General features: G+C 40.9%; 2 protein-coding genes across 2 annotated transcripts; both read right to left on the bottom strand.

Annotated features, from left to right (window-relative positions):
* Positions 1-1,326: 1,326 nt before the first annotated feature.
* anpeplb (alanyl (membrane) aminopeptidase-like b) lies at positions 1,327-10,507 on the bottom strand. Its single transcript, XM_076272570.1, has 19 exons — positions 9,912-10,507; positions 9,501-9,508; positions 6,693-6,842; positions 6,352-6,506; positions 6,099-6,212; positions 5,767-5,910; positions 5,438-5,503; positions 5,251-5,316; positions 4,674-4,802; positions 4,430-4,517; positions 4,188-4,315; positions 3,592-3,647; positions 3,326-3,473; positions 2,978-3,066; positions 2,782-2,892; positions 2,405-2,578; positions 2,181-2,321; positions 1,786-1,867; positions 1,327-1,485 (listed from the first exon to the last, which is right to left on the bottom strand). Exons 1-19 carry the CDS (start codon positions 10,505-10,507, stop codon positions 1,327-1,329), a joined length of 2,604 nt encoding a protein of 867 aa, XP_076128685.1.
* Positions 10,508-11,874: 1,367 nt separating this feature from the next.
* Positions 11,875-15,616, bottom strand: LOC143099169 (uncharacterized). Its single transcript, XM_076262244.1, has 2 exons — positions 15,234-15,616; positions 11,875-14,933 (listed from the first exon to the last, which is right to left on the bottom strand). Exon 2 carries the CDS (start codon positions 14,853-14,855, stop codon positions 13,731-13,733), a length of 1,125 nt encoding a protein of 374 aa, XP_076118359.1. The 5' UTR covers positions 14,856-14,933; positions 15,234-15,616; the 3' UTR covers positions 11,875-13,730.
* Positions 15,617-17,799: the final 2,183 nt, after the last annotated feature.

Raw genomic sequence — 17,799 nt, 5'->3', positions numbered from 1 at the left:
TCAAATAGTCAAAGAATATACATAAAACAAGGTGTTTACAGCATATGGTCTTGCTCAGTACAATGAAAAACCCATATCATTTAAATTTAGAAATAAATATAATAATTCTCATAGGATATTACTAAATAAACTACTAATTTCATAAGAGCAATTGCATGACCTCTAGGAGGTGTGAAATAGATATTTGTCATTTTTTTTCCAGTTTTGCCGAGGAAGGGGTGTGATATGTGTAAACGGTTACAAACTAGCCCCATGTATTTCGATGGAGAATTTTTTGAGTGCTGTGTCTCCTCATTAGAAAGTCTCTGGCTATACTGGTAAAAACTGTATATTGCGTACTGTTGGTGGGAAGTGGGAAACTGTGTTTGTTGGATATCACATTACAATATCACTCAGAGTGAACAGCAATGATCTGACCCTCAGGCCAAATGAATAAATGCTCCTTCACAGTAGAGCTACAGTACTGTCAGTGTCATCCTAGGCTCGTTGTTAAGATATTTTGTTCTACTGAAAGTTAGACTGTTTCCATTGTTTGTGTTTATGTCTCTGTCTCTATTTGTTTGTATGTTAAAGCCACACATATGGCTATGAATTTCCCATCACAGATCGTACACTGTCCTATCCTATCTTATCCTGGATCATCTGTCATAGGCACTTGTTGGTCATGCTTCTCTTTTTATTCAGTAAGCAAATATATATATCCATATAGCAAATATAAATATATAAACAGTTTGAAAGAAATAACATATAAAGTTGTTTAAACAGGGAGAAAAGTAAAAGACCCTACAATGACAGAAAGAGCTTTTTCATTTTTGCACTCGGTTTGAGTGCAGCAAGTGCTTCCTTTGGATGTGATTTCATTCAAAGTCATCAAATACCAAGTCAATGAATATATTAAGCTTGTTTGATTACATGAAAATAAATTAATCTCTCTCGCTCTCAAACCCTCCCTCTCTATCTTTCATTATATGGCATTTGGTGTGTCTTGGATGTCCTGAAATTTAGAGAGCAGCAGATTTGTATTTCAACAGGACTGGTCAAAATGGCAAAAAAAATATATTTACATACAGTATATGTCTAAGATATCTGCGATTTAATATCTGGAAACATTTGCTAACATTAATTATCCAGTTTCATAATTTTGTGAACTATGAAGGTCTTCTGGGTTAAAATCATCAAGCGTTTTCCAGGAGTTACAGGCAGCATGAAATTGGACTCTTTTGTACTGTTGTCCATTTAGAGTACTGTTGCATCTGCTTTGAATTGCATTGTCTATCAAGCCGACGTGTTTGGCCAAGTAGACCTGTGCAATTTGTCTCAAGCGCTCTACTTCGTCTCGCTTCGGAACCAGTCCAGAACTGTGTCCTTGTTGTCTTTCACCCATTGAATGTTGATCTGTGTTCTCTCAATCGCTCGTTCCAGGGCCCTGGATGCTGAGCCTATGGAGTCTCCAGTAAGGTCACTATCGTACTGGAACTGTTTCAGCTACACACACACACACACACACACACACACACACACACACACAAACACACACACATATGTGTTACATTTGGCCGGATACACAGTAGAGGATTGCTGTGGGAGACTTAACAACCGCCAGCAGGTTACGTCTGCCTCTGTCAGTTTCCTCTCCCAAGACCCCATTGTTAAGCTATTCCACACAAAGTGAGTCACAAAGAAGAGGCATGTGTTCAGACATATAGTACATACAAAAATGGTCCATTTTGTGGATCTAATTTCACCGTGTGTATGTATTCAAAGTATGATTCTGGACAGTCTCACCTGCTGGAGCTCGTACTCTGTGGAGAATCTCTCTGTCACTCCATCAATGAGATCTCCAAGGAACTTGATCTCCCCACCATGTCTGCAGTAGAAGAAGGAAATGACCATCTCTCAGCACTGATTTACAACGTTTACAGTTTACTATATAATCACTGCCTAGCAACTGTGAAATAAAATGAATCACGACTAAAGGTGGTGACACTTTCGTGTGTAAAGTAACCTTTGTTCATCTGACTCCCCTTTTACAACATTCTTTAAAGATTTATTACTGGTAGAGAGGGATTGAGATTAATGCTGCTGAGCAATTAACACAAGCAGCAGCAGATGTGTCGTGACTTGTAAAAATTGCATTGTGTATCGAGGGATGCATTGTTTCACCAGGAATGGACACTCACTCTTCACTGAAGTACTTCCAGTTGCCCCGCACAAAATCCCAAGCCAAAGCTTGCCCGGCCACATTGCTGGCAATGTACTTGATGGTAGACACGGTGTCGATCTTCCTAATCTTAGTGGGATTGAGAGTATACTGGAGGTATCTGTTGGGCGAAATCACTGTTATAAAGCATGGTACTGACGCACACCATGAAGAGAGATATGATATTACTGCTTCCACCCTGACCTGTTCAGAAGCCAAATATGCCTGGTACACGATAGACCATATCTTAGTTTATCTTTCTCTGCTGCGATGGTTGAGTTCAGGTACTTCTCCCAGGCAAACTCCCATTCTGCTTGTCCACCATCAGCAATGGCATAGCAGTAAACATTGTACCTCAGATTTGGGTGTATCTGGGTCCTTTGATAAGGAATAACATGGATACTGATATGTTAGGAAAATCAACCAGACAGCAAATGGAAATGGTGATGACTATAGTTGTTGCCCGATTCATATTTGTTTTGTCAAATCTTCATTTAAAAAACAAATATTATTATTGATATACTTTAAATTAGCTTGTTTGAAAAGAGGGGGGGGGGTATGAGAGAGAGAGCATAACTCACGTAGTGTTGTATGGGTTCTCTTTCCACTGGTTGAACATGTTAGTAGCTGTGTCAATACATTCTTTCAAGCCAACTTTGCATGCCACTGTAACGGCTTCCAACTGGGCATACCTATGGAGAATAACAAGAGTAAGCTGACTGCTGTGTCCAACTGAATCCATAATGAGTGAACATGGCTTACTTCTGAAATACGTACTGGTCAAGGTGATTATTCGGTACTGTATTACTCATTGTGTCATTCTCAAAGTGTCTGTATAGGTTGGTGATCTGATCTTTCAGATATGTCTGTAATTGGAACATCAGAAGAACATCAGTTTTTTGGTCAATTTTTTAGCATTTATTATTATACAACAGTTAGATCCAGTCGTACCTACGGCCGAATTACAGCCGTGGTGATTTCCTTTACCAACCACACTCATGTCATATTGCTTAAATTAACTGAAGCAGACTGTAGCTCATTCTAGAATATATCAGAGCCAGATCAGGACCAAATCTGTTTCAGTATCAGTGACTAGGTGCGCTTTCATCTATTTGCATAACTTACCTGCATCGGTCCATAGACCTCAGAGCGATCGAACATGAGGATGAAGTATTTCAGGTTTTTCATAGCAGCGTTCCATGGAATGTACTCCGTTTCATTTTTGAGATACTTGGTTGTGTTCAGTGCTAGTGTCACATCAATATATTTGGCCCTAAAAGACAAGCCACAACATTGCATCATTCATTTGTGTGGAAATCCTGTGTGCCTCAAAATGCCGGTTTATGGTTTATGTCTATAAAGGTTCATTCTTAAAACAAAGGAGAGGTCACCTTGCCAGATTAAATGCGTCATCAATAAGCTGTGCCCTGTTGATCATTGGAATAGCCTGCAAATTGTAAAAAAGCAAAAGCAAAACATATTGTGAGGGAGATGAAAATAAGATCACATGCTAGTCTTAGTAGTACTTGCTAATGCTATTGCTATTATGACATACTTGGGTGTGAAATATATCTGTACATCATGTAATCTGCACATCTATGAAATCCATCAGAAGCTTACATTCCTTCTCTGGAACTCTGAGGCCAGAATTTACCAAAATGCAATGCAGTTTTTTCAATGAATCCCTGACTGTGAACAAGCTGTCCTGGAATGGCGCTCTCTCCTTGATATTTCAGCCCCCCACCTTGCTCCCTCTCTCTCTCAATCTCAATCTCTTTAATATGTACCCCATCTGTGTGTGTGTGTGTGTGTGTGTGTGTGTGTGTGTGTGTGTGTGTGTGTGTGTGTGTGTTGTCGTAGAAGGAGTACAAAGTGAACATCCTCTTTAAGAAGAGTGGGCTTTATTCATGGTAGACACAAGAGTAATGGTAGAGCTCTGCAGAAGGAGGATGGCCTCCCTGTGGTGAATCAGATGAACACTACTCACATGGTGATCAGCCTTCTGCTGAGCCATGAGTCCCTCCCAGTTTCCCTGGTCGTAGTTAACACGGTAATAACCAGTACAGTTAATATTGACCACGATCCACTTGTCACGTTTTAGGTCTGGTATTGGCCCTACAAGACAAAAAATGGTGACATTCACGATCAACTTGACACCACTCTCCATTTCACCAGCAAAAATCCAAAGCAGTTTTCATAAAGGATCCTTTTAGATGGTATGTCATTTACCTCCTATTGCTTTCTTAAGTAAGAAGTTATGCCCCTCACTGCCATCATTTTTCAGTAGATTTATGGGCACGTGCCATACAACGCTGAAAAATAAAGTCAAGTTTTAACATTATTGGGGTACAAATAAAACATTGTTTTAAGAGAATATGGAACAAATATAAGTAATGACATTGATTATTCGCCAGCACTGTGTTTTTGTGTCTGCTCGGGCTCTGTGGGAAGGAAATGGACTAAAGACTCACGCTTTGTTCCCAGTGCTGTTTAGGAGAAAGCGTTCCTGGGATATGTCTCCAGTTCCAGTGTTTACTGTGAAAACGGGATAACCTGCCTGCGTGGTCCACGTGCTCATGAATTCCTCTATGTTTGTTTCTGCCTTTAAAAGTTACAGGCTTTATTAAAGTAAAGTAAATCACTTTCAACTAATACACAACAATATTTGAAGAGTTCAGATGCAAAACCCTCTAAATCCGTCTGACCACATTTCTTTTAAATGAGTATTTAAAATCCAGTTCCTATAGGTTTTTGCATAGAAATCGATATTTCAGACCAGGAAGAGAGTGTTATTTGGTGGGTTTTGAAGTTAAATTATTTGATTAACGTATACTATGTGAGGAGAGCATTCACTCACCATCTTTATCTCATTTTTGACGTAGGTGGCATTTAGAGGCTTTTGCATCTGAACCCTTCATTTTGACTTTGTTATTAAATAAAGTGTAGTATTCTACAATTAATGACATACAATTGCATGAGTACAATTGCCTTACTATGTTGATTAGCATTTAAATGCAGAATATTAATAGTCTTGTACAATATTTATATACCTCTTGTAGGTAGGTCCACAGGTCATATTGGTCAGCACTTTCATATTCCAGAGCTTTAAGATATTTCTAAAAAGGGGGGACATATCTTATTGCCTTTTACTGCAGTAACAAAGTATGAACAGAAAGGATGTGTAGTAGTTATGACTGTAACTGTCTGCAACCAAAAACACAACACAGCCATGCTTACCTTTATGCCTTCTTTAAAAGAACCGGTACTCATATAGTGTGACAGCATTCTCAGCACTGAAGCTCCCTAGATAATGTACACAGAAAATGAAATAACTTACAGTACACTACACAAACAATGTTATAACTGTTTTCAGCTTTTTGAAAAATAAAACCATTTTTGTGGTTACTGACTAATAAAATAACACAATAACTTATGAGTCGCATTTCCTTTTCAGTTCAGAAAATCTATACATTTCAAATACACATTTGGATGTAATGCAGGAGAAGGCAGGGGAATGACTATTTGAACTTAAAGGCCTGGAGTTTGCTGCCTCGTCAGATCCACACCTTGCTGTAAGTGATGGTGTCAAAGAGCCCGTTGATCTCGCTGAGTGACTGAATCTCCTCCTCACTGGGGCTGAGAGGATAAGCAGCAGTCAGAGCGTCCACTTGGAAGGCTCTTTGCACCTCATTCACCACAAACAGGTCTTCCTAGAGGGAACAGCAGGGGCAAAACAAAATCAAATACACTTAAAAGGTGTTTACGTTCCTCTGTAATGTAAAGCTTTGATTTTTACTGGCTCCTTTAGAAACCCCTATCACCATTCTACACATACAATTTGATCCGAGTATTTGGTTGCAGTAACACACTGTGTGTAAATTCAAAAGCATAGGCTTACTGTATTCCAAGAAGGCTCTAAATGTTTCAATCCTTGGTAAGACATGTATGTGGCAAATCCTTCACTCAGCCACAGATCATTCCACCATTTCATAGTAACCAGGTTCCCAAACCACTGGTAACACATTACAAAATATTGAAAATGCTGAAAATAGTCATTGCATATAATACATGAGATAGCATACAAGGCTTTTATAGCAATTAAACCATTTCTCTCTCTCTCAAATTATGAGTAATACTTAAATATGCCATACCTGGTGAGCAAGCTGATGAGCGATCAATGTAGCGATATATTCCTTATCGAATGTGGAGGAGACTCCTTCCGCAAAGAGCAAAGCTGACTCACGGTATGTTATCAGTCCCCAGTTTTCCATCGCAGCTGGTGCCAGGTCAGGTAGGGCAATATGATCTGTAAGCAGAAGAGTGTCATGGAGAAGAGACCAATAGAGTACCAATGTAATGTAACGTTCTGAGTACCAGTGAGTACCATTAAAATTGTAATGCACTACAAACATTTTAACACTTTCTAGAACTTTGTACTCTAAACAATATACAGCCTACAGTGAATGTGAACTTTTCATGGATATCTTCTTACCTAGTTTGCCGACAGGATATGTTAGCCCCAATTCCGATCCATAGAAATTCAGGATTGTATTTGCAACTGTATCAGCATATTTTGCATGACCATCATCTATGGCTTCACGTCTAGCCCATACCTTTATCAACAAAGAAAGAAAAAACACATCTCATGGAACTCTGATATAGACAACGCTGCCAGATAGGGCACAATAATCCACAGCATATCTAAAGATTACATAATTTCTAACTGGTTGCAAATCAAAATCAATAGGGATTAAATACAGTAATGTCTGCTTGTGAATGTGTTTATGTCAAATTATTAGAAATGCAGCAAAAACTAGATGTACCGCAGAGCGGTACAAAATATGACCGCCGCCCAGTCCAGCACATTTTTTCCACAAAAAGAAATCACGCTGAAAGGCCTATATGATTCTAACTGTCTCACTAAATTGCATTATCCACACTCAATTCTCACTGGTATCTGCTAGACAACAAGTACCAAAACATGATTAGTTCATAGATTTCACATGTAAAATTCATTTTATACAACCCCACCTCCATCTTGCCTGTTCATAATTCTGAGAAATTCTTGATTGTTTGTGTTATGTTTATGTTATGTGTGTGTGTGTGTGTGTGTGTGTGTGTGTGTGTGTGTGTGTGTGTGTGTGTGTGTGTGTGTGTGTGTGTGTGTGTGTGTGCGTGCTTGTGTGTGTGCCTGCGTATGTGCCTGTGCATGCAAGCGTACATATGTCTACTGTGTGAGTATGTGTCATACGTATGATTACTGTGAATGTATGTGTGTGTGTGTGTATCTGTTTGTGCACATGTGTGCACATGAAATGGGTTAACATGACCCCTGGAGGCAAACATACGGAAAAAAATGGTCATCCTAGGCCCTATAGTTCTCAAGATATTCACAGAGAACTGTATCTGCCCTCCTTTCGGGGGGTCCAGTCAAGCGGGGGGGTTACAGATCAAAATGAAAAATGACGGTTCCATGCTATTCATGTGGGGGTACATGCCCACCAAGTTTTGTGTACCCCGGTCTTTCAGTGTCCTGGAAATCCTTGTTGGTGTACGTCACTAAATGTACACATAAATTATTTTATTGTAAGGCCCCCCATAAACGAAAGTACACAAAACTTGGCATGCATTCGGAGGGTGTCATAATGATCCCACACTTTTAATTTCGTGCAGTTTTGACCTTGTCAGCCAGAGATATTGTGATGAAAACACCTAATTTTTTGCTTTTTAATTTTTAACTAGGTGGCGCTATACATGAAATAAGTGGTAATGGGATGGGTTGACATGACCCCTTAAGACCAACATACATAAAAAAGGTGGACCTCCTAGGCCCTACGGTTCTCGAGATATTCACAGAAAACTGTCTCCGGCCACCTACAGGCCAGTTGGTGTATAGTAACATAAATTAATTTATTGTGTGGCCCCCCATGAATAGAATTCCACAAAACTTGTCGTGCATACAGAGGGTGTCATAATGATCCTACACTTCCAATTTCGTGCAGTTTTGACTATGTTAGGTCACAGATACCTGCGATTACAACACCTCATTTTTACTTTTTTGTGTTTAACTAGGTGGCGCTATACATGAAATCAGTGGTTATGGAATGGGTTGACATGGCCCCTTGAGATCAACATACAAAAAAAAATGGTCCTCCTAAACCTTACGGTTCTCGAGATATTCACAGAAAACTGTGTCTGCCCTACCCTCCTATCGGGGGGTGCAGTCCAGCGGGGGGGCTACAGATCAAAATGAAAAACGATGGTGAAATGAGTGGTTATGGAATGGGTTGACATGGCCCCTTGAGATCAACATACAAAAAAAAATGGTCCTCCTAAACCCTACGGTTCTCGAGATATTCACAGAAAACTGTGTCTGCCCTACCCTCCTTTCGGGGGGTCCAGTCCAGCGGGGGGGCTACAGATCAAAACGAAAAATTATGGTTCCATGCTATCCATGTGGGGTTACATGCCCACCAAGTTTCGTGTACCCCGGTCTTTCAGTGTCCCGGGAATCCTTGATGGAAATTTGGGCATGCGAAAAAGAAAAAAAAAAAGGAAAAAAAAATCTGACTAAACCTATATCCGCTGCGCGGCGGTCATAATAAGATAGAAAATCCTCCATTACAAAATAATGTCAAGTATTACAATGTCATTTCTTAGACTAGCACTTTCAAACAATAGAAGACCATTTGTAATAGATTTATTGTCACAGATGTAAATCTTGGCTATTTGTAATAACATTTCCAATATTATTTTCAAATCTAGCTAACTGTAATTCACAATAAATACTGTTGTCTTCTTTTCAGAGCTGTGGTGATGATTCAGTAATGGTTTGCTGATATATTCAGCTCTAATAGTTCACAGAAATCGAATGCACAGATTTCACATGTAGCAGAGGTGTGATATACCTTATAGTCTTTGCCTCCAGTGTTGGCGAGCTCAGAGACTACAAAAGCCATAAGGTAGGTTGACATTTTCTTCGTTGACTGAAACTCAGTAACTATCCACTTCTCTCCTTCAATTTCAATCTCGTAGCCACTAGTAGCTGCAGTATCATAAGAATGTATTTATTGTCAGAAATACACACATAATGCATTCACTTCTTTTCCATTTTACACAACCATTAGACACAAATCTATACTTTTTTATTTTGAAATATCTTTACGTTTTCTAGGCCAGTTGGCCAGTGCAGAAGAGCCTTCTCTGTGAGTGAGGGTGAGACTGAAATTAGCTTTCAAGTCAGGTTCATCAAAACAGGGAAACACTTTTCTGGCATCAGTGGCAGCCATCTGAGTCGCACCAAGATATCTGCGAACAGAACCGATTCAGCAGCTTTTGATGCATTCAGTAGAAAGCAAAACATTTTAAAAATCACAATATTCTCCCCCTCACCAACACACACTAACATACACAAGCGCACACACCTAATGTCAACTACTTCTTGTGGTCTGAAAGTATTTCCAAGTATTTCCCTGTGTAGTGCACTGGATTGGTTTTGAACAGTGTGCATTTTATTTCCAAAAAGAAATGTGGAGCACCACTGTTACAAATTTCAGGGGAAGTGAAATGCAAAGAAAGTTTGAATGCATTGAGGTATGATGGATAAATAAACAGTGATGGGGGGGGGGCATTTAGCATTCTTTTTCTCAGGGTGAGGACACCAAAATTCATGGATAAAAGATGATATTCTAGATTATTTACGCACACTTACCTTGTTTCATTGCTGTTTTCCACTTCATATGTACTTGTGTAGAAGCCAGTCAAATCATTGAACATCTCTCCTTCAAAGTCAGCAAACAAGCTGTAGGATCTATTTGGCTCCAAGACTGCATCATCCTCCAATTTTACCTCTAAGAAATCAGTCTCACTGACAGTGCTTTCATTAACGTGTTGATTGACAGTCAGAATTTCACCGTTGTCCAGACGCGTCAGTTCCAGTTTCTTAACAGTCAAGTCCTTGCTGTGTAGGAAAATGCTTCTGGTCTTGTTCAAACACTCAAAAGTCACAGTGGAGTTTCCCATAAAAATAAAGGATTGAATCGTCTCATTGGTGAGTGTATGGTAGAAAAGAGGCCTCAGGAAGATGCGGTAGCTCTGGGGAACCACGTTTCGGGGCAGTCTCAGGTCTGGTGGAGGTCCTGTTGGAATCACCGGTGTCGTTGTAATCGGAACTCGTGTTGTAGGTGGATCGTCAACAACCTGCACTTGGAATATGATGGCCATAGTGATAATCCCACCGAGGGCTGACAGGGTCATGACGCCTGTGCCCACGGCAAGGCCTGTGGACATAAAAAGTCCTTTAGCCATGGCAGATCACAGGCAGAAGCACCTTCCAGACTGACACAACTCCCTATGAAGATGTAACAACACCTTTAATAGACCTTGTACCTCCTATCTGACCCCCCATAAAACAAATTCTCATTTACGGCAAGTAGAGACACGAGGCGTTTCCATGGATTAGTCATTAACTAAGGTAAGGCTAGGGAACCTGCAAGTGTGGCAGAAGGCAGGGGATGGTCGTTCCAATGAACTCATTACTCACACCCCACATCTGGAATTGTGTACCATTTCCTACTAGTGGAGAGTTGGGCGAAATTCAGTGAAAAAATATGCCCTCTGTGTCCATATCGACATTCAGTGAGTTGTGCAGGTGGTAAATCCAGTTAACAGGCACAAACAACACCTACACACAAACCAACATTTTGTTATCTTCATTATCAGTCCTCTATAAGTGTTTTGGCTGGTTAATGAAAAATCCAGCTGTCTGGAATCACTGAGGTATCTGCGGTGAGCGGAACTGAGCTCCCTGGGAATGTTTTCAACATTCCCAAACCACTTTCTACTAGTCTACACAGATCTATGCTGTGCTGACAGGGGGACCACTATGTTTTCAGGGAAAACTGGGAGCATGTGTTTCACCGATGAGGCTGGAGGGTAGCTGGGGAGATTTAGCTCATAATTATTTTGCATGGTCAATCTGAGTCCAACACATGCCACAACTACCACCAGCCCACAATAGTGTGGTTCCTATTGTGATGTTGGCAAATATCTTCATGAATCCCACAGTTTGTGCTGCATTTATGAGATGTACCTTGACTTCTCCTGGAACTTCCTTAATATCATTGACCTATGGTGATCACATGCTCCTGAAACACAATGGTGCTTCATGTCAAATTAATATTTCACTTCAATTTATCGGTCAGTCATAATCCTGTTTCTGTAGCAAGCAACCCAATAACATGCAGGTGATTAGTATGAATAGGACTGGTCACACTGAAGGACAGTTCACACCAAGAACGTTAACTATAACGATAACGCCAAAAACATATTGCTCTAGCTAATATAATTGACAATGTCCACACATAAACTATAATGACATGAAGAACGATATTGTTGGGGATCACTTTCAGATAAAAATTCAGATAAAAATCCATCACATAGGCTACATCAACACAAAGAGCGACTTTTCTCACCGTTGGTCAGTGATGATGCTTTTATCATCATGGTTATATTTATCATTATAATTATCGCTCCTGGTGTGAACAGCCCTTAACTCTGACATTATAAATCATTTGTACTTCAAAGAGGTTTAGACAAATGCAGACAGTTGTCTGTATGATAATGCTGGATAACATATAAACATAGACATTAATCACAAAACAAACCAACAACAGTTGAATGACATCAGTTTATTGTGGTGGCCATTATAATCTTCAGTAAATCAAGTTTCATTTTTCTGAGAAATCAGTCAAATACCCATTAAAGGAATTGTTATTGGTGGAAAGTCAGCACAGGGAGAAATTACAGGCATGGTGTTTTTAGTGCAGAAACCACCTAAAGACACCTCTAATGGTTAAGGAAGGTACCACAATGATCTGTATCTATGTAGGAATACGCTCTCAAATATGTCTAATTACAGACTATCCAAGACAAATGTCCACATATACACATATCCTTTTGTCATGGAATGATCTGTGGATAAAATTATCATTTAAAAAATAAAACACAGCACATGCTTGGACCTCAACCAAAAATGCATTTGCTCCATTGCTTCCCAATTTCCAATTCAGTCACAACAATTTGAGGTAAATTGCAGGTTAAATTCCAAAATGAAGAATAACAATTTCTGTGACAGAATTATATACATCAATTCCTACATATCTCATTATGTAATTTCCCTCTATTCTTGATCTTATCAGCAGGAATGATATGGAGTGAGCTTCGTCACTGCAAAACTACAATATTGCAGTAGTGGAGTTCTGCAAAAGCCCCAAATGAGCAGGGGTTGGTCACACACTATTTAAAAAATACATGAATATAGATGCAATCAGAGTTCCTCTTGATTAACATAGCCATAATACTTCACAGCAAACTAGGGTTGGGCGATGTCGCCTAAATTGGCATTTGACGATGTGTACAGTAAAACATCGTGATGGACGATGATATCGTCGGGGGGGGTTTCGTGTAGTAAACAGCCTATAGGTATGTCTGTACAGAAATACATTTATAATGTTCTACATAAAAATAAAAAAAATGCTATTATATAGGCTATACGGCCTGATGAAAGTGGACAGCTAAGAGAGACATACTGACCAGGCTACCGAAGTTGTGTGGAAGATCTAATCCAAGAAAATTGTTGTGAAAGACGGATAGACAATCAATCTGAACACTTGCGTGTGCACCAACCAGCGGAATATTACACATTGACAGACTTCGCTGGACCCAGCAAAAAAGCTACTTAAGACTACTATCGTGGTCACTCATTTAAAATATTAGTACTATGCAGCATCCCACGTTATCAGGCTACCGTCTATGCTGACTATAAGGGCGGCGGGAAGTGAAAGTAAAGGGCTGCAATCGCGCAGTCCAGGCTATAGGAGGGCGAAGTAAAAACACTTTTACAAATAACGAATCCCGATTACCACTCCGCTGCTGTCTGGGACTTTTGCTAAATGCATGAAATACAAGCCTTGCAGTGAAAGACGGATAGGCTACCTTCTGATCCTATAATTAACGAAAGATATGGTTTATTTTAACACAGAGAAGAAGGACGCATTTGGCGCTCGCTGTAGCCTCGCAAAAATATTTGAGCGCTAGAATGTCCTAGTCGTAGCCTAACAATAATAAATCTATATTTTCTGCTAAAACATTAGGCTACATATTACGTCCAATGTAGGCTATAGGCCTGCGAGACATGTAGGCTACTAAAGGACAATTAGGCTACACATTCCCGTCACAGTCAGGAATTATTTGAATAAGAGGGTAAGTCTTTTATTTTACAAGACGGTAGACTAATACGTGATAACTGTTTGGCTGACAGCCTTTAAAGTAGGCTCAATTTCATTTTCAGGGAAAGGTTTTTTTATGTTTTAGCCTGTTACAGCAAGAATTAGTGACTGGCATGTGGGGGCGTGGCATCACGATGGTTGCTTTCCATCGTGATGCCTGTCAACCATCACGATCGTCCATCGGCACAACCCTACAGCAAACCATAGAGATTATCTACCAGCTGTTGACAGCCACTCCGTGTTTACCACAGCCAGCTATCTAAATGTTGAAGGCAGTAGCAGGACTGCTGCAGGATTGAGGTGAGCTCCCTGTATGTCTGTTCTTTCCAGTTGGGAAGAAGTCTTTCATTGTTGAGAGCTTGCAGCTTGGGCGTCCCCTCCCGCAGGACCTGGTAAAGGCAAGGCCACCGGCTCTGTATCCTCAGCCTGGTCCTGCGGTCCAGAGTGATGCCACGCACAATCTTCTTGGCCCGTAGCTCGCGAAGCGCCGGCAGGTTGAGGCAAGAAAAGACCAGGCCTCGGCTGGGGGACACGTCTAAGAACTCCAGCGAGAGAGACTCCAGCGTATAGGAGATGCCTAAGTTCCTGAGGGGCACCAGCACATGGAGAGTCAAGGATTTCAGGTTGGGCAGCGATTTGGTCAAGGTCTGCAAGGTGCTCGGGCTGACCCCTTTGAAGACCCAAAAATACTTAAGCTCCAGGACACGGAGGTGCTGGAACTGACTGATGAGTGACACGGATGTCTCCGACCAGTCAAAATAGAGGCGCATCTTGGTTATCCTTGGACAGCTCTGGGTAAGTTTAGCCAGCAGGATCTGAAAGTTACTGACCTGATCCATCTTGGTGATGCTGTCCTGGTCGGAACTGGAGCTGGAGTTCACCTGCAGATCCAAAGGCTCCAGCAGCGAGAATGTCCAGTTCAGGTCTAAATGGCAGAGGTCTCTACAGTGAACATTCTCCAGGAGGTGAGAGAGGAGTTCCCCCCACTTATTGCACTCGTCCCCAAGATCAAAGCTGGCTTTGAGGGTAAGAAGGCTAGCCCCACGTGATATGAGGTGGTGGGTGTAATGGTGGACCCATGCTTTCCAGCGCTCAAATTCCCGGTTGGACACAAGCAACCCTTCCTGGCCCATGTGTAAAACTCCACGGCGTGAGAAATCTGCCACTCTCCAGAGCTTCCCTGATCGTACCAGGCAGCTCCAGCTAGAACATACCAGCGCTGAGTTGCATTTGTCCACTTCGCTGAGGAAGAAGAGGACATGCAGCTGACATTCCACAGGCAGTAGATTGAAGGGGAAGAAATCGTCATCAGTCTTCAGTCTTCTCCTCCCACCTATGGGAGCAAGGAGTCGCTTCCTCGGAGGCATGATGCTTCACCTGAAGTAGACCTGATGACCTCCCATGTCATGATTTTACAGAGTCAGATTCCCTTTGTCTGATTGCTCCTGATAACAAAAGATAAACAATGATGACTAACATGTTAGCTTGATCACAAACACATTTTAGGCAGCTGACCACAATCTATAGGCTACATTTGTTCTACCTCTATGATTAACCAAAATGTTTGGCAGGAGAACATCATACAAGTTGGCGTAACAAATTTAACATTTTTCAGATTATCTAGAGCGTAGGCCTTCTACAGCACATCACTGGAACCAAAGATGTATCAAGGAAGCCGACAAAGCTGAAAGCATAATGTTAGCCGGCCGGCTTAAAACCTTTGACAACTGGCGATGGCAACTTACCCCTTGCATTTTCCATATCTTTACAGTGAGCTTGGAGATAAGAATATCGTCACAGCAATATTGGAAAAGCTTCTCGTATGATGCCGATGAAATAAGGCACCCTGGTAGCTTTTGCAGCTAGCTTGCTACCTGTATACCCTGTTAGCAACCTAGCTTATTATGTTAGCCGACTAACGTTAGCATAGTATTAGCAATCATAAAATTGAACCAAAACAGAGGTTGAAACCTATTTTTTTGTAAATTAAATAGACAGTGCCCATATCGTGACCATTACTTTAACACTTCATTTCGATGTGCAACGTATTATTCTCTGTGTCAAGAGCAAATCGACAGTCGCAAACTCAGATATGAAATATGTTAGCAGGTTGCCTACGTTCTGTGCTTCTGTGCCTGGTTAGGAGGATTTGTTTTTCTTCTTTCGTGACATCATCAACATGCGTTCACGCAAATTCCTTTCCTCTGCGTTTTTGGTTCAGCCTGTCAATTTTACTGCCATCTACTGTGTGCTTTCTTTGAACACATTTACCACCAACAACGTTTTACCAAAGCAGTTATCATATACAGAATCCTTAATTTTGATCTATAAAATGTTTGGCCGGCAGGATGCTAGGCTCGGCCTATCTTTGATGGAGATGGAACCTATGGTCTAGGTTAGGCTACAGGTTTTTCAAACTGAGAAACAAAAGAAAAACAAATCTCTGAGTAAAAAATAAAACTCGCCCCTAATCTCAATATAAATTCACTATTGTGTAATCATTTGCCCATATTCCTGATTGTGCCAGATCACTTTGCAAATAAATTGATTCAACTAACAAGTGAGGAACATCACAACCATAGCCTACAATGGGGGACCTTAAGTAGGCTAAATAAGTAGAAAAGTGAACAGTAAGTGTAAGTTTGGCATTTTCAGGTGTTAGAGGTGTGAGGAGAGGAAGGGGAAATTCAAGAGGATAGAGGCACGGCTCTGATAATATTTCATAGCTTGTTCCACCATTGAGGAACCACAGTCTGGACTAATTGGTTGCCTATTAATAACTGAGGAGTAGATGGGTAGACTAAGTCACTGTAGTTTGAAAACAGACACAGGATCAGTTTTTTCACAGCCATCATATTCATGATCAGCTAACCTGCCATGAAACATCATTCACAACTACTTTAATTTGTGAAGTTGTGTACATTCTGTATGAATACTCAATTGCATTCCTATACGAAATGCATTCTGCTTCTGTTTACATAGCAATAAAAACCCTTTCAACGGCATAAACACGTGTGGTCCTAAGGCATTTCCAGCTGCACAGAAAACATTACTGGGTAATGGTAACTTTTTATTGTTTTTGGAACAATATCTCAGCCTCCCCGTCTCCTAACTTCTCGTCGGCGCTACAGTAGCCTATAGCCTACTTGCAGAGACAGAGGTCCGTTTAGTAGGCTACCGCAGTGGTTTTCAAAGTGGGGGCCGGGGCCCCCTGGGGGGCCGCGAGGGGGTGCCAGGGGGGCCTCAGCATATTGGAAGCAACAAATAAATACATTTGAAAAATGTAAAATATACCTATTACTATGAGGGTTGTTATACAATGCCATTATAATAATTTGTCGCATATCTGAACATTATATTTTCCATGATAATGACTGGCAGTAATAGTAAAGTGATAGCTCTCTAGCAGAAAGCCCCAATGCATTTTTTACACACTGCTCCATCGCGAAGGGCTTGTGGCTAAAATAATTATTAGGATTAGCTATGTATTTTTACATTTTCCGTAGTATTGTCGATGGGTTTAATAACACATCAAGGGGGTCCTTGGCCAGAACCTAGTAGTATTTGGGGGGCCTTGTCGTGGAAAAGTTTGGGAACCCCTGGGCTATACCGCAACTACAATTTCTCAAAAGGCACTCTAAGAGCGCCCTCAGTGGTCCCTATGATCAAAGCCTTAGTGCTCAGTATACTGGTTTATATGACGAAAAGAAGAGCCTACATGTTTTTGTTACGTTGTAAATTAAGAACCTTTGAAACCTTTCGAGCGTGTGCACCACATTCGCACTTCTCCCGCAATGTGCTTCTCACTCACACAAGATGGTGTGTAACATTAGAAGTGAATTTGTGTGTGCACACAGGGGACTACATAGTTTCCCTAAACTTATTTAACAAAAAATATTTTTTGTTACACAATACATTTTACGTTAATTTCGTGTTTAAATCGTGCAAAAAAATATTTTGAGTCCATCACAGCAGACTTTACAGCAAGTTGTATGTCTGCTGTGATGGCCTCAAAATGACATGAGGGCTACACTGTAACAATTTAAAATATAGCTGCAAGCAGCAATGTGGGGGCCAAGCAGTGCGCTATAGCAGGAATGGCATTGCCATGCCATGAGCAAGCACTCACAGCAAGTTTGATTGCAATTGGATAAAGAATGGCTGAGAAATAAGCTCATTTACTTTGTTACAGCGCCCCTAGAGGCCAAATTACACCAATGTCCTTGTGCGTTCTCACAATCAGCTACCATGTCCCTCTACCAAGTTTGGACTTCATACACCAAAGTGTTGCTGAGATGTGAGCTCACTTTC

The sequence above is a fragment of the Alosa pseudoharengus genome, unplaced genomic scaffold (assembly GCF_046254945.1).
Source record: "Alosa pseudoharengus isolate Yale_2024_CS ecotype anadromous, Long Island Sound unplaced genomic scaffold, YU_APseudo_1.1 YU_APseudo_1.1_scf_10, whole genome shotgun sequence".
Lineage (NCBI taxonomy): Eukaryota > Metazoa > Chordata > Actinopteri > Clupeiformes > Clupeidae > Alosa > Alosa pseudoharengus.
Note: the sequence above shows the minus strand (reverse complement) of the source record. Positions and strands in the feature narration are given on the sequence as shown.